Genomic DNA, 26,596 nt, shown 5'->3' with positions numbered 1-26,596 from the left:
AATTTGGTCTAAAAAACATGCTGTACTTAAAATCAAAACATAACCTGCACATAAGTAAACTTCTTTTCTTTCCTCAGAAAGAAAAATAAGTTATGCCTAATCCAAGTAGAATTTACATTGTAGTTGTCAGCTTTTACTGTTACAGGTTTGGTGACCGGGGAAAAGTTACTTAATTTTTTTAACCTGTTTCCTAGCTATAAAATGGTGAAAATCCCTTCTCTGAAGACAGTTTTGAGGATTAAATTAGTCAGTTATATCGAGTACCTTCCTCAGTGTTTGGCATGCAGTAGTTGAGAAATGAATGGTGATCAGTAAGAAAGCATATTTTTATTTTTATTTTTAAAATAAATTGTATATATTTAAGATATACAAAAAGATTTCATGGGATACATAATAGACAGTAAAATGGTTACTATAGTGAAGCAAATTAACATATCCATCATTTCATATAGTTACTCGTTTGTTTGTTTTTATGACAAGAATGGGTAAAATCTGCTCATTTAGCAGAAAGTCCAAATACAGTAAAATTTTATTAACTACAGTCCTCATGTTATACATTAGATCTATAGATTTCTTCCTCCTACATATCTGCTATTTTGTATCCTCTGACCTACATCTCATTTTCACTTCTCCCCGTCCCCATCCCTGGGAACCGTTGTTTTATTCTCTATCTCTGTATTTTTTGCTTTATTTCCTTAGATTCCAGATATAAGTAAGATTGTACCATACTTTTTCTTTTTCTGCTTGGATTATCTCACTTAGCATAATGTCTTATGGGATCATCCATGTTGTGGCAAATGGCAAGATCTCTATTTCTAAGGCTGTATGATATTTCATAGTGTGGGTGTGTGTATATATACACACACAGACACACACACAGATACACACACACACTCCAACCTAATTTTCTTTATCCATTTGTCCATTGATGGACCACATAGGTTTTCTCCCATAACTTGGCTATTGTAAATAATGGTGCAATGAACATAGGAGTGTGAATATGTTTACAAGGTGGTAATTTAATTTCGTTTGCATATATGCCTGGAAGAGGGATTGCTGGGTCATATGGTAGTTCTATTTTTAATTTCCTTGAGAACCTCCATATTGTTTTCCATGGTGGCTGCACCCATCTACATTCTCAACAAAAGTAGACAACGGTTCCCTTGAGAAAGCATAATTCTAAAAATTCTATTGATAGTTGTAAAAATAAGCAGATGAAATTCTATAAAGGGCCATGTAATATGCAAAATTTTCTATAGAAAATTGCAAAATATTTTCAAATGACATCAAGAAGACCTCAAAATATAGAAAGGTATAAACTACTGCTTGGAGGTATTAATATTATAAATACATAAAGTCTTCTTAATTTATATATTAAAAGTGATTATAATCATATTTCCAGTAGGATATGATGTGATGTGTATGTGTGTCTGTATGTACAACTTAATCAGATTGCTGAATTGACTGGAAAAGGAAAAATGGATAGAAATAAACTAAAACAATTTTAAGGAAAAAGATGTGAGGATCTATTATAAAGCCCTGAAGTTAAGAAAATACATTGTCAGCAAAAATACAGGTAAGTAGAATAATAGAACAGAAATTTCAAACATGTATGGAAGTATATATGACAGAAGTGACATAAATAAATAATACTATAACATCATTTATTTTATTAGTTATAACAAATAAAAATCAATTCTATAAAGACAGTTGTAAAGAGAAAAAATAACAATTTTGAAGAAAATATAGTATATCTTTATGACCTTTAATTAGAGAAGGAATTCCAAGCAAAACAAGTCCATAAAGAAAAGTTTGATAATATTGATTATGAAGATGAACATATAAGCCACACAGTGGGAGGGAATGTCCTATATATTTGACATAGGACCAGTATCTAGTGTATATTTTTTTAAAAAGAACTACAAAACCCTAAGACAAAGAAAGACAACCGAAACAAATGTGTGAAACTGTAGAAACAAGAATGGATAATAAATCAATAAAATTAGGAAACTGCAAAAATATACAGCAATGAAAGACTATTTAAGACATAATTAATAAATATGAAATATTAATTAAAAATATAGTAGCATATCAAGTATTATCTAGAACACATATCCCAAAGGGGAAATTTTATAAATTTCTGATTGAACTATAAATTTATAAAACTGCTTCTAAGTAAGGTAGCAATATCTGTTAAACTGAAAATTATATTACTAATGAATTTCTATTTTGAACACAAAGTTCACAATAGTTCAACTGTCTCTCTCTCTCTTCTTCTCTCTCTCCCTCTCCTTACCCTCTTCCCCTTCCTTCCTTTTCCCTCAATTTCAAGAAGTAAACATATTGTAGGATTTAGGTTTTTTTTTTTTTTTTAGAAAAAAGTCAATTCAAAACTTTTAAATAGTAAACTTTGAGAAGATGACCATTGTACAAGCCAATCTGGTTTTAAATAGAGCTGTCACATACTTCAGATAAATTCAGTAATATGTGTACAAGCATAAAAAAGGTTTTGATTTTATTCTACTTTCTGTAGCCCTCCAGAATTTTAACTTATTATCAATGCCATGTGTGAATCCTTACCTATTAACATATTCATTGAAAAAGTTGGATTTGAGCTACATATGTAAAAATAATAGATGTATATAAATTAATTTTGAGAGTTGGTAAACTATAATTCATATAACTAGAGATAGTTTTCTATGATCATACATATTATATATTCTTTGAAACAAAACAACATTTAACTACAAATTTATGACACTGTAATCTCATTTTTTAAAAATCTGTGGATATTGAAGAACATTCCCCTTTAAAAGGATCAAACTAGTTACCCATTAAAAAATGTTTATTTCTCTAGCAAATCTTCTTCAGTTTTAGTATATCAGTAGTTATGTAGAAATCAACTTTTTGATATATCAGTATAGATATTCTGAATCATAATTGTCATGGGAATTAGACTACCTTGATACATTATTCCTGATACACTACCCATTTACCAGACAAGGAGAATCCTTATTTCATGAAAAAGTATTTACTTTATTATATTCCATTCAGAGTCCATAGTTAAGACCCAGACTATGTTGTCATCTCTACGTTCAAAATCATAGTGTATTAAGACTTTTTCCACAGCTAACATCCTTGAGGTTGACATCTTCTTGTGACTGAGTAGATAGCAGCAAGAAATTCAATTACAGCAAGCCAGCTCTGTCATTGCACCTGTCTGCTTGCACAGGAAATGATTTGTAAATTGGGCTTTATCTTTCCTGTCCCATAAATCTCCTGTCCATAATTGACACTTGTCAGCATAGATGAATAGTGGGAGAAGGAAAACAGAAAGTAAATGAGTAGCCCACCCGGGAAAAACGATGTCTTGTTGCCTTTGGGAGCCATTTACAAAACAGCAGTACCTACAGACAGGCCAGTTTTTATCCGCAAGCAGGTGGCAAAAATTTTACTATTGAAAAATACAATACCAAGGCTAAGTCATAACAAAGACAAGACAAAGGAACCATAATTAATATAAAATATTTCCCCAGAGAATATAAACATATCTTTCAAGGAAATTGAAGCTTTTCTTTACTATTTGTGATGCTCTCTTATTGCTGCTGCACATTTGTAAATATCAGGTTGGTGTCTGACCTGTCAAAATGCATTCATGAAGCAAGCATTTTGGCTGTCTTGGGAGTTGATATTGTCACTTGTTACACAACTCAACATCAGTTCAAAGTTGTTTGATACCAGTGTCAACAGATTGGTTTTTAAAAGACATAAGAATGATGATATTTTCTTTCAAACGTCAAAGAAAGAAGCAGGGGATTTTCTAAAGATGATCTTGGGAGCGAACACTAACCATAAAAACATGACAGATAAACCTTCCTGTCTAATTTTCCTAAATGGCTTATTTAACTTTATATCTTTTTCTGAAGTTTAGTTCATATTGTGAAACACTCATGTTTTAAAACCAAGAAAAAGTTTTCAGAATTTATTAATAATCTCTTGATACTAAAATACATGAGGATTCTGAAAAATCATTCTTAAATTTCACCAAAATTGTTATTGCTTTAATTAAAATATAAATAAGGTTAGATGATAACAGATTGAATATCTTACAAACTAAATTATGAATACCAAAAACTCATTATATATACATGTATGACTTTACATAGTCTTTTTTACATAGTACCTCATTTTAAAAAATAATTTAATTATTAAATGTGCATAAATTTATCATTTTTTTAAATCTTCAACTTATTATTAGAAAAAAGAATTTATAATTTCTTTTGAATTTCACAAGGTCAAAAGTTAATTTTCATCTGTATGATTTACAAATACCTTCTAACTTAAAAGAATGACATCTTTTTTACCATTCTTGGCTCCCACTGATCAGTATGAGTATAAAGAGTTTATATCTTCTTCAAAATGAGAGCAAAAGATTAGAAATGGAGCATTGGCAGGAGGGTAGATTTATCTTGAATACCTTTCCGTCACTATCTTCTGCTCCTATCACCTGTGGTTCAGTGGTTGTTTGCCTCTCTATCTGGTGTGTACAGAAGTTGTAAGCATTCTGTTATGTTTATACTACAAAATGAAAGTTTGCCTGAGGATGTTAAGTTGCTTCTCTGTAGGTTATTGTTAGTGTAAAATACTGATTTATTGATGCTCACGTTAGTATGCTGAGCTTACGAACACAGCAGGGAATTCCTTGGATATTGATCTAAAGCAATAGGTATTAATAGCATAATACAGTGGTATTCTATAACCTCTTACCAAGGTCAGTTTTGTCATATGGCAACTTAACTGAAGAACAAAAAAACTTTCCAATGCAAGTAAGAGTGCCTTTTATTAAATCAGCAGTTTTCCAATAACAAATGTATCTGCTATTGTTTTTCTAACTTGTATCAACAGCCTGGACATATATATTTAAAATACTAAGGTTAAATCAAAATATTATGTAGCATTGAAAATATAGATTTGAATACTTTTGTATTCACAGGTGAAAACTGTTTTAAACCTTCTTTAAGTAGATGGCATTGCCTGTCTAAATATCAAAGAATCTTTCTGTTTGTTTCACAAACATATGTAAAGGGCTTGCTTTTGATACTTTGCAGTGTCTGGAAATGTAGCCATAAACCAAATACAGTCCTTACTCCAGTGGACTTCATATTCTAGTAAGGGGCAAAGACATACAAATAGGTAATTTCCCTAGTTGAAGTGTTACCAAATATGGAGAAGGCAAGTTTTCAGTTCTCTTGAAGTTATGAGCAGGCTAGGGTAAAAGGATTTCCATGTAGAATAAACTGGGAAATTATAGCCATGGTACCATAAAATGGAATAGACAGTTAAAGAATAGAGAGATTTTTATCTGCTAAAGTAAATTCAAAATGTTTTACAATCCTGGCATATAGATATGAAAAGGAAATAACAGGTAATTGATGTTGGAGAAGTAAACAGAGATCATGTTTACTTGACAGACCTTGTAGCCTGTACTAATATCATGATAGCTACCATCTATTGTATACTGATTATGCTTCACGCTTCCTATTATTTCTTATTTAATGCTTTCAACAACCTTTTAAAATTTGACCTTATTATTTCCATTTGAGAGATGAGAAAACTGAGGCACAATGAAATGAAATAACGTGTCCAAAGTCACACAACTTAAGGTACCCAACACTATGATTCTTAATGAGAGTTAAAGGTTCTTAAAAGTATAAGTATCAGTTCTTAAAAGTATCATAATCAAAATATATTTCAGAAAAGTTCTAATAGATGTTATAAAGATGTGTTAGGTCAGGCTTTCAAGTTACTTAAAATAATAAAATATCAGCCTTCTAGCAAAGAAAATTTACTATAATCGGGAAATATTGGTTTATAATTTATATCTGGAGCTTACCATAAAATAATTTCTATAGGAAACATTATCCTTACATTAGAATTTGTATGGGTGATTTGACATTTTGTAAAGCATTTACCAAGGCATGTGCTCTAATAACACAAAAAATATAGAGAAATTAAGGAAGAACATAATAATTAAATAAGACAATACAACTCTGCAGCTCAACAGAAGCCTGAGTACAGTATTTGTCTGTGGACCTAAATTAAGATACTCAGTATTTCAAATATGTTGTATTTAAAATATTTATGTTGAATTTCAAAGTGTCAGTTTGCATCGGAAGAATATAATGTAGATGAACTAAATATAAGTGTTTCTTTATGTGCTCTTTCTTAAAGTCAGTTTTGCACATTTATTTCTCTTTTAATCCATTTTTCTTAATAATATATTTATTGAAAGATTGCTAATTGTTAAGCATTATGCTAAATGATTCATATTTCTAATCTCCTTAAATCCTTTCAACACCCTTATCATTCCCATTTTGCAGATGAGAAATATGTGGCTCAGAATAATTTAGCAACTTGGGCCAGATGACATAAGTAATAAGCGACACAGCTGGAATTGAACCTTTTCTGCATAATTTCAAAGCTTGTGAAGGAGTGTGGGAGGGCCTCTTTAGCAATATACTTTCTTTCTGTTTACTATACTTAACTATATATGCATATGAAACAACGCCCAATCATATGTTTTTAAATTTCAAAATTGGGAAATAAAATTTAATCTAGAATGATTTGAAAATACTTTTCTTTCTAACTTTCAGATATAATGGAATTATATTCCATGTGTTTTACATACATAGCACATGTGTGTATATGCATGTGTGTGTGTGTTTTCTCAGTGGCCATGCATCCTTTTGCACTTTATTGGAGGAATAATGTACAGTTTTCAAAATTGATCAGTGGGAAGCAGCTAACAAATGTTCTTGTTTCTTGAACACATAATCTGGTAATCTGGCACCAAAAAAGTATTCCTTGTCTGTTTTTTAGTGGTGGAATATTAATCTATTTTTCAGCTTTTGTCAAATATTTTATTTTTCTATGTGGTTAGATGCTTTATAATAATTCTCTATTGTCTTTGACTTAAAAAACAAAACCCATAAAAGAACTCTGTTAAACTCAAAAGTTCTTTCTTAAAATTACTGCTTAAGAAACCTTCTATTCAAAATAAATTCTTAACAAGTACAAACCACAGGGAATATGTCTTTCATTTGTCATTGATAAGTGGCAAATTCTAAATAAAATATGTTATATAATTGCTTTTGTTTGTCATCCAAGAGAGTTTAGGACAGAAATAGGGGATGTGTTCATAAGTACAATGGGGTTTTCCAGAGAAGGGTACCATTGGACAAATTTTATTACTGGACAAAATAGAAAATGTACTCATTTTAAAGAGCATTTGAGCATTTGTTGGTCAGTGAATTGCAAGTATTAAGTGAACATGTACAGAATAATATTTGCAACATAAACTAGGCAGTTGTATTTGTTTTTTTTTTTTTGGTTTTTGATGATGATGATGAAATGAAAAATCAGATTTATATTAACTATGAGGTAGAATTGCCTTCTAAGGCATCATTCATGTGACTTTCTGCTGGGCTACTAATCTTCAAATGCTAGGATAGTGGGCATCCTGAAGGGCCTTGCTACAGCAGTTACTGGGAAATTGTGTAATGGAAGGTACTCATACCTGGTATTCCTTCACATCTCAGGAAACAAATATTGCTGCTTTGGCGATAGTTTGTGGATAATCTAATGGTTTGAGCCCAATGTATCTAAATGGAATAATTAACCTAAAACTGAAATTAAAAGACAGAGAGAAAGAGAGAGAGGAAAGAAGGAAGAAATGCTATTACAGAGGAAATATTTAGATAATTGAAAGTTATCAGATTTTTATAACAGAAATTCCTCTAATTCTGAGGGATTAATTTCAGTTCCTCTGAATTTGACCTGGCAAACTGACCCACAGAACTGAAAAATCGCCAGTGCTGTTTCTCTCTCTCTTTTATTTTTTTAGAAGTCTTTTTTTCTTTTTTTTTTAAGAATATATATATTTTTTCAAAATATTAAGGGGGTACAAATGTTTTTGTTACATGGCTTGACTCAGGGCTGTAAATGTACCTATCACCCAAATAGCATTCACTGTACCTGTTAGGTGGGGTTTTGCCACTCCCCTCCTCCCGCCTCCCCCCTGCTTGGTTTTCAATGACTTTTATTTCTCTTTCTGCACTTGTGTGTCCATCAGTTACTTCCAATTTATTAGTGAGTACATGTGGTGTTTGTTTTTTCACTATTGAGATACGTCGCTTAGAAAACTACTCTCCAATTCCTTCCAAATTGCTGCAAAAGGCATTAATTCATCCTTTTTTGTGGCTGAACAGTACTGTATGGTACACATATACCACATTTTGTTGATCCACACATGAATAGATGGGCACTTGGGTTGATTCCTCATCTTTGCAGTTGTAAATTGTGCTGCAATAAATATTCACATGCAGGTGTCTTCTTTGCAGCTGTCATTTTTGATAAAATGGCTTCTTTTTCTTTGGGTAGATACCCAGTAGTGGGATTGCTGGATCAAATGGTAGGTCTACTTTTAGTTCTTTGAGAAATCTCTATACTGTTTTTAACAGGTGTTGTACTAATTTGAAGTCCCACCAACAGTATATAAGCATATCTTTCTCTCTGCATCCACAGCAGCATCTATTATTTTTGGACTTTTTAATAAAAGCCATTCTATCAGGAATAAGGTGATATCTCATTTTGGTTTTAATTTGAATTACCCCAATGATTAGTTATGTTGAGTATTTTTTCGTGTTTATTGGCCATTTGTCTATCTTCTTTTGAAAAACAACTGTTCATGTCTTTTGCCAATTTTTCATATGTATTGGCTCTCATTCAAATAGAGATCAGAAAGCTGATCAATCCCATACATTTAATGAATACAGAATTCATTTTTAGAGGATATTTTTGCAATATAATTTCCAAGACCACTCTATATAAATAAGAAGTATCTTTGAGAATGTTAAAGTCATTTATTTCACAGTACTTTTCTAGAGTGATCACATTATGGAATTTGCTAGTCATAGAATTCTCAAAATATGTTGGTCCTAAATTTTTTTGACTATAAAAATGAAAAAATTTTTGTATAAATATCATATGTATGTATATATATATATGTGACATGTTTAGAAGGAAACTCTTGGTTTAGATACCATAAATGAAGAACTACAAGCATTTTATTACATGGAAAATTACTTAGAACAAATATTAAGAAGATACATGGTATGCATAAATATAGTGTGCATCAGTTTTCATTTGTTCATTTATAATTTGTGAACATTTTTTTTTTTCTATACAAAACAGTTTTAAGACCACGTGAATATGTATAAATTAAAAATCCATCATGATAACCATTTAAATTAAAATTCAGGGGATTAAAACTGACATTTTTATGGGCTTTGTTTTATTACTAAGCATATTATACATAACCAATGATTTTATATGTCTTATTTGACCTCCAAATTCCTGTGCAGACAAGCAGACAAAATGTAGTGAGAAAATTTGGATGCATTGGAATATTTGTCTAAAATAAAAAATAAGAAAGCCTCAGAATACGGCTGATAAAATTATTCTACATACTTTTAAAAGCTATCAGTTTAAAAGCTATGTCAATTAATAGTTTGAATTCATTGGTATCAAAATTTACCTCAGTGATGTATTGAAAATTATCAAAAATTAATTGATGACTTTCAAGTTATAATTTTAACTAACCATAAATGATATGACTAATTTGGTTCTCTTTTTATTATTTGAGATGTTATAATGTTTCTCCCTTAGAGAAGTGCAATATATTAATACATTGCAAGTACTAGTCAAAAATATAATCTGATCTTAAGATATATGTACAACCTTACAAAGTTCTACAAGATATTTTAGGACTTTAATTTGAGTGAATAATTAACCTAGAACCTTAAAAAAAAATTGCTTCTTATCCCAGAGGAAAATCTTAGATAATTGAGAGTTGTTATTCATTCATTAAACCAGAATTTAATGTGTACCTTTAGATGAGTGTTATGATACATAATGGGAACATATCGGTTAGCAAAACAAAATATGTGCCTCTCCTTTATGGACCTTACAGTTTAGTGAAGGAAACATTCTTCAAATATTCATACAAACACATGTCAATTTGCAGCTGTAAGCTGCTGTAAAGGAGTATTTCCCAATTCCACAAGAACTCATAATAGGTGAATTTTACCCAGTTGGAGAAGTTGGGAAAGTTATTTTAAGAGAACAGTCAGAATGACATCTCAGCTTGGTGTGAAAAGGAGTTTGGCACAGCTAAGGAACAGAAAAGAGTATAGGGTACACAAAATGAGGGGAGATTTATTCATGGTGAGGCTGGAAAGATACATAGGGCTCAGACAGTAAGTCACATTCATGAATTTGGATCTTATTCTAAAAATCATGGAAAATAAATGAAGTATTTTTAAACAGCTTCCATTATGTATAATTTGCATACCACAAAATTCACCCAGTTCACGTCTATAATTCAATGATTTTTAGTAAATATTCTGAGATATGCAATCATTACCACAATTCAGTATTAGGACATTTTCATTACCCTAGTAAGATCCCTCGTGCCCATTTATTGTCACTCTTGTTCCCACCCCTACACCTAGGCAACCACTAATCTGCTTTTTGCCTCCATAGAATTGTCTTTTCTAGAATTTCATATAAATAGTATCATATAATCTAGGTCTTATCAGTCTGACCTCTTTCATTTAGCATAATGATTCTCAAGGCACATCTATGTTGTACTATATAGTGTGTCCATTTATTTTTATTAATTCTGTTATTTTGTATGTATTCCATTTTATCAGTTTGCCTGCTGATGAACCTTTAGTTTGTTTCTACTTTTTGGCTATATGAATGTTGCTATGAACATTCACATTCGAGTCTTTGTGTGGCCCTATGTTTTCATTTATTTCCGGTAGACAGCTAAGGGTAGAATTTCTGGGTCATATGGTAAATTTATATCTAACTTTTAAAAACATTGCTTTTCCAAAGTGGCTGCACCGTTTTACATTTTATGTTATTATTCTTACTAGCTTTTAAAACTGACAGATGAGAGTTTAGTGGTATCGTAAATATCTCTCCAAATTCTAGTTTACAAAATGTTACTTTTCATCTATGATCTAGTGCCTTCACTTAGGAAATCTAAATCATTTCCTTTGGTCCTTTTTGTTCTATATGCAGAAGAGAAGTTAATTGGGGATGCAGGAGAATCAAGTTAAATGCATGATCTCCTTCTCCCCTGCTACTGGGAGGATGAGGGTGACAGACACTGCCAGTTTCCTCCCTAATATGGAGTCCTTTCCTCTTATTTACTATTATTTTTTATGGCAACAGTACACCCCAGCTTAAATTTTGAAAATGCATTTCCCAACCTAGGGAATTAGATGAATTAGACAGAAGCAGAAGATTGCAAGAACTTGCTGGAAATGTTGGCTTTCCCAATTTAGGTTCTAAACATTCCATGTAGCTTTTTCCTTCTCCATGACTGCAACATGAATGTGATAGCTGTCATAGCAGCAGCAGCAGCCATATTGAACCACTAAGTAAAATATAGCAAATGCCTATCTGTGGAATATACATATATATATGTATATTTCTGGCATGAGTAAAAATAAAACAACAATCTTAAACTACTGTTTATTTGGGTTTTCTTACTTGCAGCCAAACAGACTCTGACTCAGAGGAAGACAAACTATTTCTGGAAAAGGCCAGATATTAAATGTTTCACACTATGTAGGCTATGTTGTCTGTGTGACAATCCCTCACCTCACATATTTTAGCATATTTTAACACAATAGCCGCTATAGACAATATGTAAACAGGATGCTGCTGTGTTCCAAAGAAACTTTATTTACAAAAACAGGTGGCTAGCCAGATTTGGCCCATAGGCCATAGATCCCTCCCCTAATTTATAAAAGGTGAAACTGGAAACATTATCTTCTTTGTATTTATGTCCTACTTAGTTTTTGAGGTAGTTATTTCTTAGTGGCTGGAGACTATTTAGGAATAAAGTCAAAACTCCATTTGTGGCAAGAGGAGGGGAGGGACAGACGATATGCAAAAGTTTTCAGTCTCTATCTCTGGCAAAAAAACAACAATGTTGGGAGGATTCAGGGAGATCTAAATTCCTATATTGAAGCACCTGTGCAGTAGGAATAGCAAACACATTTTATTAATTGTATTTTTTCCTGTTTTGCATAGTTACTAGTACTAAAGCAGAATTTTTTTTCAATACTTTTCCTGTGCAAATATAAGTTATTTACAACATTCTGGGTCAAATACATATTTGTGAACTGCCTTGGCAATCTGCTATTTATGATATTGTGTCTGTGGTAAATGAAGTCCAAATTACAAATGACTAAATTACAAATTAACTTTCAGAATCAAACTTATTAATAAATTGGTAACTATTTACATAAAACTATGCCTCATAAGCCATCTTTTCCCAGCCATAAAAGTGATCGTTGGGCATTAATTGGCCACTTTAGGAAGCTGCATTAATTTTTTTCTGGTACTAAAATATGATATAGCAATTTTTTGTTTGTTTGTATTGAGACAGAGTCTTGCTCTGTCACCTGGGCTAGAGGGCAGTGGCATCATCAAAGCTCACTCAAACTCCTGGGCTCAAGTGATCCTCCTACCTCAGTGTCCCAAGTAGCTGGGAGTACAGGCATGTACCACCATGCCTGGCTGGTTTTTGTATTTTTTTTGTAGAGCCAGGTTCTCTTGCTCTTGCTCAGGCTGGTCTCAAACTCCTGACCTCAAGCAATCCTCCTGCCTCAGCCTCCCAGAGTGCTGGGATTACAGGCATGAGCCACCGTGCCTGGCCTTATATAGTAAATAATGCCACATTGCACCATTGGTATCATATGGTTTTAGGAAATTTAATGCAAATTTCATTCATCCCTGACTTCCTAGGCAGTAGGTTCTACTTTGTAAAGCAACAATTTTAAAATATAAATTGCAAAGCTAATCAAAATGTATTTAGCAGACTATTTTAAACTAAGTGCTTAGTTTGTAGTAGGTTCTTGCAATAAAGTAATAAATCTTGACTGGTAGTGAGAAGTTACTATTAAGCAATATGAATTTCTTAAATTTATGCACTTTTAAGATGAAATGTATTCAGAGTTGCCGGAGCAATTCAGATGATGGCTTTTTTTTAATTGTACATTTTAAATAAGGTAATACTAATGAGTCTTGAGCTACTTCAGTTTTCCTTCCTTTTCACCTGCTCCTCCTGCTCCAGCTCGTCCTCCTTGTTCTTTTCTTCCTCCTTTCTTTACTCTTTTCTTTTATTCTTCTTCTTCTCCTGGAATAATTCAATGTACAATAGGATGGGAAATTCAAATTACATTAATTCTGAGGAGGACCACAGCGATGATTTTGAAAAAATAAATAAATAAAATGAAATGAGCAATACCACTAATGAGGAACATCTCTGCAAAAAATAATATTGTTAAATCATATTTAAGTAAGTAGGTTGGTTTTGATACATATGAGTTTTAGGCCAGGAAAAACTACAGTCCTAAGCAAGCAATATCAGAGTAGAGAAAACAAAGAGAAATAGAATAAAAAGAAATGATAAAGTAGAAAAAGTGTGAGATTGATAGCAGACAAAATTTAATGGAATTGGTCATTCTCTTTAACCATTATCAAGAATTTTGACATAGAGTAAATGAACAGTAAAATTATCAAATATTTTTACTTTGTTATGTTTTATATTATATCAACTTAAATGGATATCACTCTATGATACATCCTTAAATGTTTTGCATGTAATGCAGTGAATTTCAAAAATTTTAAATATATTTAATTTGATCTAGCAATCCCATTTCTAGGCATCTACCCAAAGAAAAAAAAGACATTCTATATAAAAGACATCTGCACTCAACTGTCTATACCAGCACAATTCACAATTGCAAAGATGTGGAAACAACCCAAGTGCCCATCAATACATGAGTGGATTAATAAAATGTGGTGTATATATATACCATTGGAGTACTACTCAGCCACAAAAAAACAATGGTGATATAGCACCTCTTGTATTATCCTGGAGAGAGCTGGAGCCCATTCTACTATGTGAAGTATCACAAGAATGGAAAAACAAGCACCACATGTATTCACCATCAAATTGGTATTAACAGATCAACACTTAAGTGAACATATAGTAGTAACATTCATCAGGTATCAGGCAGATGGGAGGGGGAGGAAGGGACTGGTCTATATACACACCTAATGTGTGCAGTGCACACAGTCTGGGGGATGGACATGCTTAAAGCTCTGACTTGGGTGGGGCAAAGGCAAAACCACTAATGAGGAATATCTCTGAAAAAAATAATATTGTTAAATCATATTTAAGTAAGTAGGTTGGTTTTGATACATATGAGTTTTAGGCCAGGAAAAACTACAGTCCTAAGCAAGCAATATCAGAGTAGAGAAAACAAAGAGAAATAGAATAAAAAGAAATTATAAAGTAGAAAAAGTGTGAGATTGATAGCAGACAAAATTTAATGGAATTTTAGGTTACAAATGTTTGTAACCTAAACATTTGTAGCCCTGTCATATGCTGAAATAAAAAATAAAAAATAATTAAATATATTTATCAATAATAATTTGCAGATGCATATTGTATATCTTTACAAAAGATATATGTCTATCCATATGCACACGTGTGAAACATTTTTTATGAAACTATATTTACTACTATATGTGATGGAATAACTTTTTATTCTATTTTTTAAAAATTTGGTTCCAAACCATTAAATAATTTTACAGTAATGAAAAATGCTGTTGCAATAGACAGTTATTTAGGAAATTATAAATGCAGTGTACTCACAGAGCAAGCACACAGTTGGTGTTCAGTTATGCAACTTTTATTCAAATGGAGAAATTATTTATTCTGAATGTATATGATTAACACATGTATGTGGTTTTCCTTTAAGGCAAATCTCACACTCCTCTTTCTTTAATATTCTTGCCAGTGACCCTGTTCTTAATAAACAACCTATATGTTGTTTAAATACATGCTTTACTGTTTCTGGAAAGTATACCCAATTTCCTGAATGTTACAATATACAAGGCAATATTTTAAACATTGTGTAGATACTTAGGAAGAGGAACTAATAAACTTAATCACATAATAATATATGTAACTTATATAAAATTACTATGTATATTATTATATAAGAATCATTCATATGTTTTTATGATAGATATAATAGAATATAAATAAACCTTATCTAACTAAAGGATTACATTGATGTACATCCTGTAATAAAATACAGTTACAGTATATCAAAATATAAAATGATGTATAATATAGAAATTCACGTATAAAATTCAAATAGATAGCTATGAAAATTGCAATTAAAGATACCTATAACATGGAATTTGGACTAAATTAACATCTCAAAAATTGTCAACTGGAATTACAATGTTTTTGTGATTACAATACAATGTAATTCTTTTTATATTTAAAAAAACCAACAGTATCCAAGGTCAAAGAAAATATGTACAACTTGAAGTGTTATTCTGGTGACCTGCAAGAGAGGTCATAACTGCCTCATACTTCCTGATAAATCATTTCTATAAATAATCTGTCATTATAGCCCCATAGTAATAAAGTTCACCGTATAAATAACATATCGTTTGGCTATGGATTCATGGAAAAAATTAGAGATGGAGCCAGATTGCCTGATAGTCCAACTATGAAAGTGGTTAAAAATCATTTAAATTACTAGTTTCCTCATCACTCAAAATAGTATTCATCAGTATTTTTCTCCCTGCTCATTATATATTATACCATTTTTAAAAGGGTGTCATTGTTGGTCCTCTTCTCATTTTGATAGTTATTTTATTTTTTTATGATGATGTGTCCCTTCTAAATGACTTAACATTGATGTATTACTTTTCCATCTAGCTTGTATATATAAAATACAGTATCAATTATATAAATTGGTCATTTACTGAAATGGATATTGAATAAAAACTGTCAATATAGTATTTAAAATCTAACATTGCCAGCATTGATTGTGGAGAGTGCTGGAATCCCACTTTGAAATAACAAGTCACAGTGTATGCTCCTACAAAGCTTCAAAGGAATTGTTCTCAAACTTATGTGAAAAATGTTGATGCTTGAATCTTATTTTAGAATCAGAATATTCTGGAATGGGTCCCACACATCAGCAATTTTAATACAATGTAAGTATAGGATAATAATACATTTTTGTAACTCTTATGTGCCAGGAATGGTTTTAAGTATTTAATATGTATTTATTCATTTAATTTCCATGATAATCCTATTTATGAAGTATATATTCTGATAATCTCTATTTTAAAGCTGAGAAGAAAATGGGCACAGAGAGGTTCAATTCCTTGCTCAAGGTCACACAACAAATAAGCAGTGGACCCCAGGTGCAAATCCAGTAGGTTGGCTCTTTGGCCCATGCTCTTCACTCCCACACTCTATTGCATCCATTTCTAAGTTTCCTGCCTTCAAGGAGCATCAGAATAGCTGAAGAGATAGAGAAGTATCAAATCATTAAATGCCACATTGTGTAGCCACTCAACTGTAAACAAAATAGAGTTCCATATTAGCTGTAGTAGAGGAAGAATGATTCTAGGTGGTGTTACTTTTCGGTGGAGGCTACTGGAGAGAAGAGTATGGGCTCAGTCTTGAACCTGGGTCTAATATTATCTAATGGATATAAAGTTATCTCTTGCATATTATAGATATGATGCCAACATTCCTGACAATTGTTGAAATACATTGTTATACCAAACAAACACTGAATTGCAAATGATTTTTTGGCAGGAAATGTTTATGTGTGTTTTGCTCTTTACTGCCTTCCAAGAATTTGCAGGCACTTGGTTTATATTTCATCTATATTATAATATTTAGTTTTGCATTTAAATTATTATTATAAATGCACATTGTAAGTTATTTCCTGAATTACAATATCCTGGAAGGTAGACATGAGATCTCATCATCTTTGCGGTCCATACAACTTTCTTTATACTATGATCAGTTATGAAGAATTACATATGGAAGGTATGAATTAATGCAGCTCTCATCAGAGATCAGTGAAAACGTTGTTACAGTGATCTTACCTTTTGGGCATTTTGGTGTAACAGTGAAGGGTACTTAAAACTAACACTGGAGTACTTTTAAAAGACACTACTACTCAAAGTACCAATGTATGACAGATAAGTAGCTTGTACCAGAAAGAAAATGATCAAGGAAACTGAAAAGAAGAAGAAATGCTTCTTTCATCAAGAAAATCTTGCTAAGAAAAAAATGTTGGCCCAGCAACAACAAAAAAATTGCTAATGACATAGTTGATGTCCATCTGACACAAGTTTCTCACCTTCTCATAGACCAACAACTTTCAGCTGCTCTTTGTGTAGCCAATCTGCACTTTGTGTGGCAGTGCTCTAGAATATTCTATATAATAATGACTTCATTTAGTCCTCATTTCCTCTTCTAAAGCAAAAACTTTAAATAAGTTTTAATAATGGCCACATTTTGCCTATTCAGTTCATATAACCTCACCTCTTCTCACTTGTGAGCACTAGATTTCTTTGAAATATTTCATTCTCCTGTTCATATAGATACCAGTTTGTCAACAGTTACTTTACATCAAATTTGTAAGAGAAAGAGATGGGGGAAAAAAACATGTATTGGAAAACAACACAGATGATAAAAGAGTGATGCAGATCTGTATGTGTTAAATGATATGTTATAAAATACAGTGCAAATAAAAAAACAAGCTTATGAACTATACTATTAGAATAATACCGGTTTATGTAAAAAACTGAATGCATTGGTATTTACCTAGACTATTTCTGGAAGGATACCAAAGAAATTAGTAAGAGTAGTTGCTTTAGGGAAAGATACCATTGTGACATGGAGACCAAGTTGAGAGAGAATCTCAATTTTTACTCTTTTCTACTTTTTGAATTTTGTAGCATATACATGCATTTGTCATTTTTTAAAAAAGTAATTTAAAAAAATCTCTGCTCAGTTTGATCTCTTCATATATCTGCATGTTCTAAGACTACTGCTTGTTGAGCAAATCCTTCAGGATCTTTTCATCCTTGTATCCCAAGACCTAATGTCCTGACACATCATGGATTCTCAAGAAATATTAAATGAATGAATGATTGCTCAGCTTCCCACTTACTATTTTCTTCTCTCAGGAAGTGCCAGAGCCTAGTATTACTGCAGTGTAGTTGATGGCTGGGAATTAGAACTTAAAAACATGGATTAAATCTGAAATTTGCACCTTTCTGAGAGGCTGCTACTGATTAATAATTTAAAGATCAGTTTTTTCACCAATAAAATAGAACAGACAATACCTACCTCAAAGGGTTATTTGTTGAATAGAATTAAACTAATAAAAAAGCAGTATTACCTGCTGATTGAAAAAATAGATAACATGTATGAGTCAATATTCAGTGCTTCATAACCTTTCTGAATTTTCATATTAGATCATCATTTAATTATTCCTTTGTGAGTAGGACTGTTAGGAATAGGAAAGCTAGTTCTGGGAAGTTGCCTAATTTATGCTTACTATAGTCAAAATTTTATTTTATTTTATTTTATTTTACATTCAGAGAATTTCTATTAAAACTGTACCATGGGTTACAATTTACCCTTTCATCAGTTGACATTTCAGTCAGTACTTTACCAGAGATTAGGAGTTCCAATATGTATTTAAAACTAATGTCCAATAGTAGCTTCCTCCACAATCCTCACCTCTTTGCCCCTTAAAGCATTTTACTTAGAAATTTTGCTGGGAAATGCTAACTCCTATAGTGATTAATTAAACATCTAAACAATTGATTGCCAATTATCTGATGATAACAGAAGAAAAATTTATTCTCTGAAAGATTTTTCATTAGATCATTTTTACAATCATTGCTTTAAAGAACAGAACTGTTCTTAGTTGATCAAATAGTAAAGTAGTGACTTTTGTTGTTTTGGTTATGTATCTTATTATCTTACTGAAAATGTAAGTTATATATGGATATAACTCACATATATACTTGACTGGGGCCCTTATCTACTTCATTTTCCTGTTTTGTTAACTCAACATAAAATTGATTTTTTCACAGAACTTTAAGATCTTACCACTTATTCAAGTTGTCTTTTTAGTAACTGTTCTTTGAATTTATTTAAATATTTATTGTTATATAGCTTCTTATATTATGTATTTTACATTTTTTAAAACATTACCATCCTAATTGGTATGTTAAGTAGGTAGTGATGCAAATAACATAATTTAATTCTGAAAAAAAAGATCATTCATTTCTCACTGATTTTTTTCAACTACTTATTATAGAATGAAACTTTGTTTTAGCCATGTATCATCCTTCTCTCCAACCAGAGATAATTTGACAGACATCTATTGCAAATAGATTGCTCATAATTGCTACAGATTCAATTGCCCTTAGTCCCTATGCTTTTTCTTTTTAGCTAAAATTGTATATTTATTGTTGATACTATTACTACTGACCCTTTTTTTCATAGCCAGGAAATTGAAATTTAGTACAATTATGGGTTAGCATTTTTATACATATATCTACCTACCTAAAAATAGAATTGCTATGTCACATGATACTATACTGCGCCATGTATACTTATGACTAGTATTTTGTTATTGAAATAAATTTAGATGTTTGTCTTGTAGTGCAAAAATAAAATACCTGTGGAGAAGAGTAAGAAAGCTAAAAGTTGTGTATTCTAAAATACTAAGCTCCTAATAACACATACATTTGTCATTTCAAAGAATTAGTAAAAATAAGTTCCATACTGATAAGGTATAGCAACAAAAGTGGTCAGTAAAAGATTATCGTTTTGTTACTATCGGGTTCTCCTTTAACTTTATTCTAAAGATACCTTCATTTTTACTTTTTACATTTAACTAATGGAAATCTAACAAATGTCAATAGATTTAACAACTTGATATGAATGATGAAAGGTTATTTCATGCTTGTTGACACATCTTACCTCATTGTATTATTGAAATACATATATATTTTTCCATCCTCTTTCTTTGTTGAAATTCTGTCAGAACTTTTAAGTGTAGGAAAAATGATGACTGGTATAAATAAAATTATTTTCTAATCCAAAATCAAATTCATTAGCTTCATAAAAGTGCTACCACAAAAATATGTTCCTCCCAAATGTATAACAGCAATTTTTTTTCCTATAAAACATTACGTTTTGGTCTTAAGATCAATATTCCCTTATTCCCTGATGTTTCAGCATAAAATTTGACATGTCACATTGTTTAACCATGCTATCACTAACCTTTTTTCTTAGACTTCATAAAAATTTCAATACGTCTACTTTTGTCTTTACTGTGTGTCTTAGTTTTCTATTACTGCCAAAACAAATTACCATAAACACGTAGCAATTAAAAACAACACTCATTTATTATCTCACAGTTCTATGGGACACAAGTCTGGGCACAACAAGTCTCAGCTGAATCCTCTGCTGACTGCCTCAGAAGGCTGAAATCAAGTTATCAGCTGGTCTGGGCTCTTATTTGAAGGCTCTGGGGAAGATCCACTTCCAAGCTCATTCCTGTTGTTGGCAGGACTTGGTTCCTTTGCTCTTGTAAAACTGAAGTCTCCATCTCCATGCCTGTCAGCCCAGGCCAGTCTACTCCTAAAGGCTGCTTCTATGTCTTCTCATGTTTTCCTTGCCCCCTCCCCACCAGTAATGGCAGGTTTATTCCCTACCATGATTCAAATTCCTATGACTTCTGCAGCATCTGTGTGTGCTTTTAAGGGCTCATGTTATTAGATTGAGTCCACTGGGAAAAATCCAGGATAATCTCTTTATTTTAAGGTCTATAAGTTTAAACATTTGCTATGTTGCTTTTGCCATGTAATTTACATATTCACAAGTTCCATAGATTAGGGTCTGGACATCTTTGTGGGACCATTCTTCCTACTATACTGTATTTTAAAATTGTCTTTTTTCTCAGCCTTTAGAAATTTAGAGATAATAAATTTATGCTGTTTTAAGCCAAAAAAAAATTTAAAAATAAATAAAATAAAATTGTCTTTTTTCCTACTGCATGCCAAGAAATTTACCCTTACATATAGGTAAACCTAACGTGTTGTGGGAGGTGGAATGTAGCGTTTAGGAATATATCCCATCCTATAATTTAAATATCTTTTGTAATTGGATTTTAATTGAAAATTGATTAAAATCAAAGATCACATATGAGTGCCTGAAGCTCAAAATCTGTAAAATGCTGATTGGTTCCCGTCAGTACATAAACATATTATTCTTGTTACTATTTTTCAATTCAAAACCTCATACTAACAAACCTTCTTCACACATTTACTTTTTTCCCTTTCATTAGGCTTTTACTTTCCTTTTTCATCAACTTTATCTACTTTTTTTTTTGTGCTGTTGATATTTACCACTTTGAACTCTGGAAACCATTTTTGAATTTCCTAAGACCATCTCTCATTGCCATTTATGAAGATTCCCAATATGATTAATAATGTCCTCCCATGGCTTACTCTGTTTTATATTTTATTTATTTGTTGTGTCTTATGTCCCTTATAAATCTTGATCCTTATGGGCAAAGAGAGTTCCATCTGTTTCCTCAGTTGAAATACATATTTATATTTAAATATTTCTAGAAACTTAAGTGAGAAATGACTGTTAATCATTCTTAGAAACCCTACTAAAAGTTCACATCAAAAATTTCCTCTGTATATAGTATTTGTTTTCCTACATTTTTCAATTCAGGAACTTTATTAGTACTGGTTATTAGCTTCACATCATTTATTAGCTTCACATCAATTCCAATTACAATATATTTAATTTTATTTTTATAATTATGAAAATTATAATTTAAGTGTCATGACACCTAATTGTTTCTTAAATATGCATATAATTTAGTTGTATACATTTCCTTTTCAGAAATGAATTTAGATTGTAGTTAATGGACTATTTCGGTGTAAGAGTAAGCACATTCTTAGTGGAATTTTTATGATATTATTAATTTAGATCAAATAGTATATATTAACCATAGTTATTGTGTTTTAAGATTAGCATACCTTATGCCACTTCAATTTTACTTTAATGTATAACTTTATTTGAAAATAATGACCTTGTTAGAATCTGACAAGATTAGAGATGTTTTTGTTTATAAGCTGCATATCTTGTGAGTTGTATATTCTTTATGCCTGAGATATTGAAACTCGAGGGAAAATATAATCCGTTTTCTTCTACCAAATGTTGTATTTGAAGGAATAAGACAGAGAGAGATTTTTCCTATCCTGTGGTTTATCCATTCTCAAGGGCCATGTACTAGTACTTCCATTTCTGACCCTCTTAAAATGTATGACTTGATGTAAAATCAGCAAGGGATTAAAAAAAGAAATCAAGAGTATAGTCACTTACAGACATTGCTCCTTGTGCAAAAGAGGGAAAATACATTGTAGCATACTACACTGTTAGCACTGTGATATGAGTTTCAAAATATTATATATTTCAAATTTATTTTGGGGTCCCTTTCTTTTCCCCAGTCTCTAATTACTACAATTTTATTGATAAAATTCCTTTTCCAGGATGAAATAATGAATATAATTTTAGTATGTAACTTGCAGAAATCATTTTGTTTTATATTTAGATCTTGCTTTGATGTATCAGAAACTAAATGAGGTAGATTTATACCCCAAGTCTCTTCCATAACTTGAAGAATTCAGTGTCTACTGCCTCTTTCACCATACTGTTAGAAATAGAAACCAAGCAAAATGTCTTATAGTTTTACTTACACTGAAAATCGCATTAAACTATGTGTGTTATTTGAAAGAGACCTAGAGATTACACAGACTAACTCTATAACCTATTTCCTGCTAACCTATTTTTAAACGGCACACATAAATTGTAAACCCTGATCAGAGACTAGCAGCCCTATTAGGTGACTCAGTGTATTGACTCTTGCAGTATTCTTGCCTGTGCTGCATTGTATTTTTTTACTAATTAAAGTTAAAATACAATTTTTAATGATTTTTCTTAAGTTATATTCTTAGAGGTTATTTGTTAAGTAGAATCTCACTTCACAATTAGTTGGGATTTATATGTCCCAAGGCCACAGCCTAAAGAAGCAGCCTCTTGAATTTAGCAGTCTGCTGATACGAACTAAGCATGTTATGGGTGGGGAGACATATCACTTTAGAGACAAGTTTTTTACTGCATATATTCAGGTTTAAAAAGTTGGGACAAAAATAATATTTTTATTATAAAACAGCTTCACTGAAATACATCAGAAATGCATTTAGCCTGTAAACAGTCTGTCGAGTACTTTGGCTGCATACCCTTCAAGGGAAAGCTGTCCCACTTAATCTGCTCTAGTTATGCTTTTGTTAGTAATCTGGGACAAAATAGGAGTCATGCATTTTCCATGTCCTTCCTTCAAAATCGCCAAGCTAGATAGAAGTGAAAAATGTGTTTTCTAAACATTGATGCAAGAAAATATTAAGAAGTAGAAGAAACAAAATAAAGCCAAAGGGATAAACATTGGAAGGTTGCTTAAACGGCTTTGGTCCCATATAATTGCTTTTCTGTCAGCAGGATTATTAACAATTTCAGACATCTGAAAATTAAATTAACGGCCTGAAAATATTTTACAAAATGAGATAGAGCATGATACATGGAACATAATGACCCCACTGAAATTCAGCCAAGCCAGAGCAGCTACTCATTTAGACAGAGTAGACAACTAGTTAATCATCACTGAGCAAATTAGACAGAGCAAATTAGTTTGCTACATTCCACAGACTTAGCTACCAAAAAGAGTATATGTCGCTAATTAGAATGAAAGAACTCTAAGCATATTATTATCTATATAGAAAGGGAAAGCAAGATTGTCGCTTCGAATTGCTCCTTTCAAAGCTTGAAGCCTAGGTTACGTAGGTATAAATTACATGTGTAAGAGTCTGTATGTGTATGTATGTGTGTTCATGCACATATATTAAGTAGCAGCAGCTGTGGCATTTTCTCAAATCTTAACCTAATAAAGTATAACAATTTTTCCAAGGTTACTTGGAATTCTTTGGGAATATGCACACACACATACACACACTCTCACACACAACACAGCAGCACAAAGTGAAATATGAAAACATTTCAAAAAGTATGATCCCTTTAATTGAAGATTAAAGTAGCCATTTCATTTACTTTTTCTTTCATTATATTAAATTATTTTTTCTTTTTCTTTTAAAATGTGTATTGCTTTTGCATGTGAAATAAATATTTGGACTTAGTTTATCACTGGAGATTAATCTGAAATCATATTTTCTAGCCCTAATTAGCATTCATTTGCTTAATTGTCATTCTCAGCCCCATCATTTCCATTTTTCACTAACTTGAACAATGCTATCTTCTCCTGTTTGCACTTTAATTTAAATTTCTATTAAGGTTTATGAACAGTAATAAGGTCCTGTTTGAATATTCATTAGCTTCTGAATTGTGAGCTATGAAAAGGTGCTTTCTTTTACCTTAATGAAACTGGCACAGCATGGGACTGATCAGTTGTGACATTTGATTTGAGGCATCCAGTGAATTTTCTCTTTGTTTATTGACACATCTTGTCCAAACAGCTCCCTCGCAAGTGAGCGGAGTAATGAAGGAGAGAGTGCTGCAGCGGAGTGTCGAGCTTTCCTGGCAGGAGCCAGAGCATCCCAATGGAGTCATCACAGAATATGAAATCAAGTATTACGAGAAAGTAAGTGCTAAGAGCAGGTGAAATATACAGAAATGTGCTGTGTGTCTCGTGTCATCCTACCGTATCGTAGACTGAAGTTGGTCGTTATGCCAACTATTTGGGACTACTTCAAACTTGTGGTTAATTTTAGCCATTTTCTAATAACCACCTCCCTGATCTCTGGTTCATCATTTTCATTGTGATTTCTGTGTATTAAGTTTCTGTGTTACACAAATGAAAATATTCCATTGGTAGTGTGTTTATTTATTCAGTTTTTTATATCATAATAATTAGATGTGGGATGTTTTAGTACCACAGAAACCACATAGCCAAATGCATTTTTGGAAAATGTGTCTTTTAGTATATCTGTTTGGGCCATTAATGATTTATTTAATTTATATGGTTTCAGTGATAATGATGATTCCCTCAAATAATTTAATAATATAAAGTAATAAGAATATTTTTCATAATAAATATGTAATATTCTCCAGACTTATGAATCAGATGAGGTTATTTCAGTCCTTCAAATTCTTCCTGAAATTTACTTCATATATGTTATATTAATCATGTCTACAACTTCTTTAGTCCCCTCCCTCCAAGAAAAATAGTATGACTAAAAAACAAGTGCTACCTTTTTAATCTCCTTACAACAGCTAAGTTTTAGTAAGTAGTGATATATCTGAGTATATGAGTATATTTATTTTTCTCTCATTTGGAAAGAGAAATATATGTATATATAATACTTATATGTAATATGTATCCTATCCACAACTTATGATCGGAAAGCTCAACCTCACAAACACCTGGTTCAAGGTTTGAAACATGAAAACTATTACTAGTCCTAACATAAATAGTAATTATAATTATTACTATTATGACTTAATTGAGTTAGTTGAAGTGCTATAATATACATAGCCATTTTAACCATTTTTGACAGAATTACAAAATAGAGGCCTAAAGCTTTGGAAAAATTTGGTATTGAGTTGACTTGATTGAATGAATTTAAATGTACCTAGTGCATTGGTAAGGGATACTTTTCTCTTTGAAGAAAGAACAGTTTTAAATAAGGTTAGTTTTAATGTTCAGATTAAATTTAAAATATTTTGCTTATTATTTACACTATATAAGTTCATGGCCAAAGTTGAATTTTATATGCTGCATTTCTTATCCCACCAAATGTATTGCAGAGAGAATCATTGTTTTTAATGCTCTTTTTGTTATATTTGTTTTTCTATAACAGTTATTAGGTCCCTGCTGAAATTACATCAAATTTCAAAAGCAATAAAGCATTTTTAAAACATATAAGTTAGGTGGTGTTAGTAAATTTTCTCACAATGCAAATCTGAAACATTTTGCAAATCCTTGTTTTCGAATAAATCTGTTCAAATAATTATTATTTTGCCTGACAGAAATAGAATGTATTTACATTTGCAAAATTTGTGTAGTAGGCAATTATTAGAAGACAGTAATAGTATTGTATTACATTGTATTGTAATGTGTCCAAGAATGTGATCTATCATTGTGACATCTAATATGAGTTATGCCTAGTTTTATATTTGAGATAAATATATATAATACCAACTATCATTTTTATTCATGATTATAATTAAGACAATCAAAGATCAGTTTCACTAAATTGAGTTTAAGTATGTATTTATTTACACTTTTGCAAATATCAGTGTGATCTCAAATTAAACAACCAGAATGACATTTTCAGATTTCAAAGAATAATTTTATTGCCTGATCAAGTTGAGCACAGGTATTTATTATAGAAAAAATGAGATCTAAAATTGTATATTATGAAGTATAATTTTATAATTTTTATTCATAGCCTATAAGAGTCACATCAATGAAGCTTTAAATTTGTATTCATTTATATATTACTTTGGTGC

General features: G+C 31.4%; 1 protein-coding gene across 3 annotated transcripts in view; it reads left to right on the top strand.

Moving 5' to 3' along the window:
- The window catches only part of EPHA7 (EPH receptor A7), a 171,332-nt gene that overhangs the window by 117,828 nt on the left and 26,908 nt on the right, over positions 1–26,596 (top strand). For all 3 annotated transcript variants that reach the window (XM_045544037.1, XM_045544036.1, XM_045544038.1), the window contains exon 6: positions 24,601–24,725. In XM_045544037.1, the coding sequence (XP_045399993.1) occupies positions 24,601–24,725 (125 nt within the window). The remainder of the gene's footprint in view (positions 1–24,600; positions 24,726–26,596) is intronic.

Source organism: Lemur catta, chromosome 2 (assembly GCF_020740605.2).
Source record: "Lemur catta isolate mLemCat1 chromosome 2, mLemCat1.pri, whole genome shotgun sequence".
In the NCBI taxonomy this organism is placed as follows: Eukaryota; Metazoa; Chordata; class Mammalia; order Primates; family Lemuridae; genus Lemur; species Lemur catta.
Note: the sequence above shows the minus strand (reverse complement) of the source record. Positions and strands in the feature narration are given on the sequence as shown.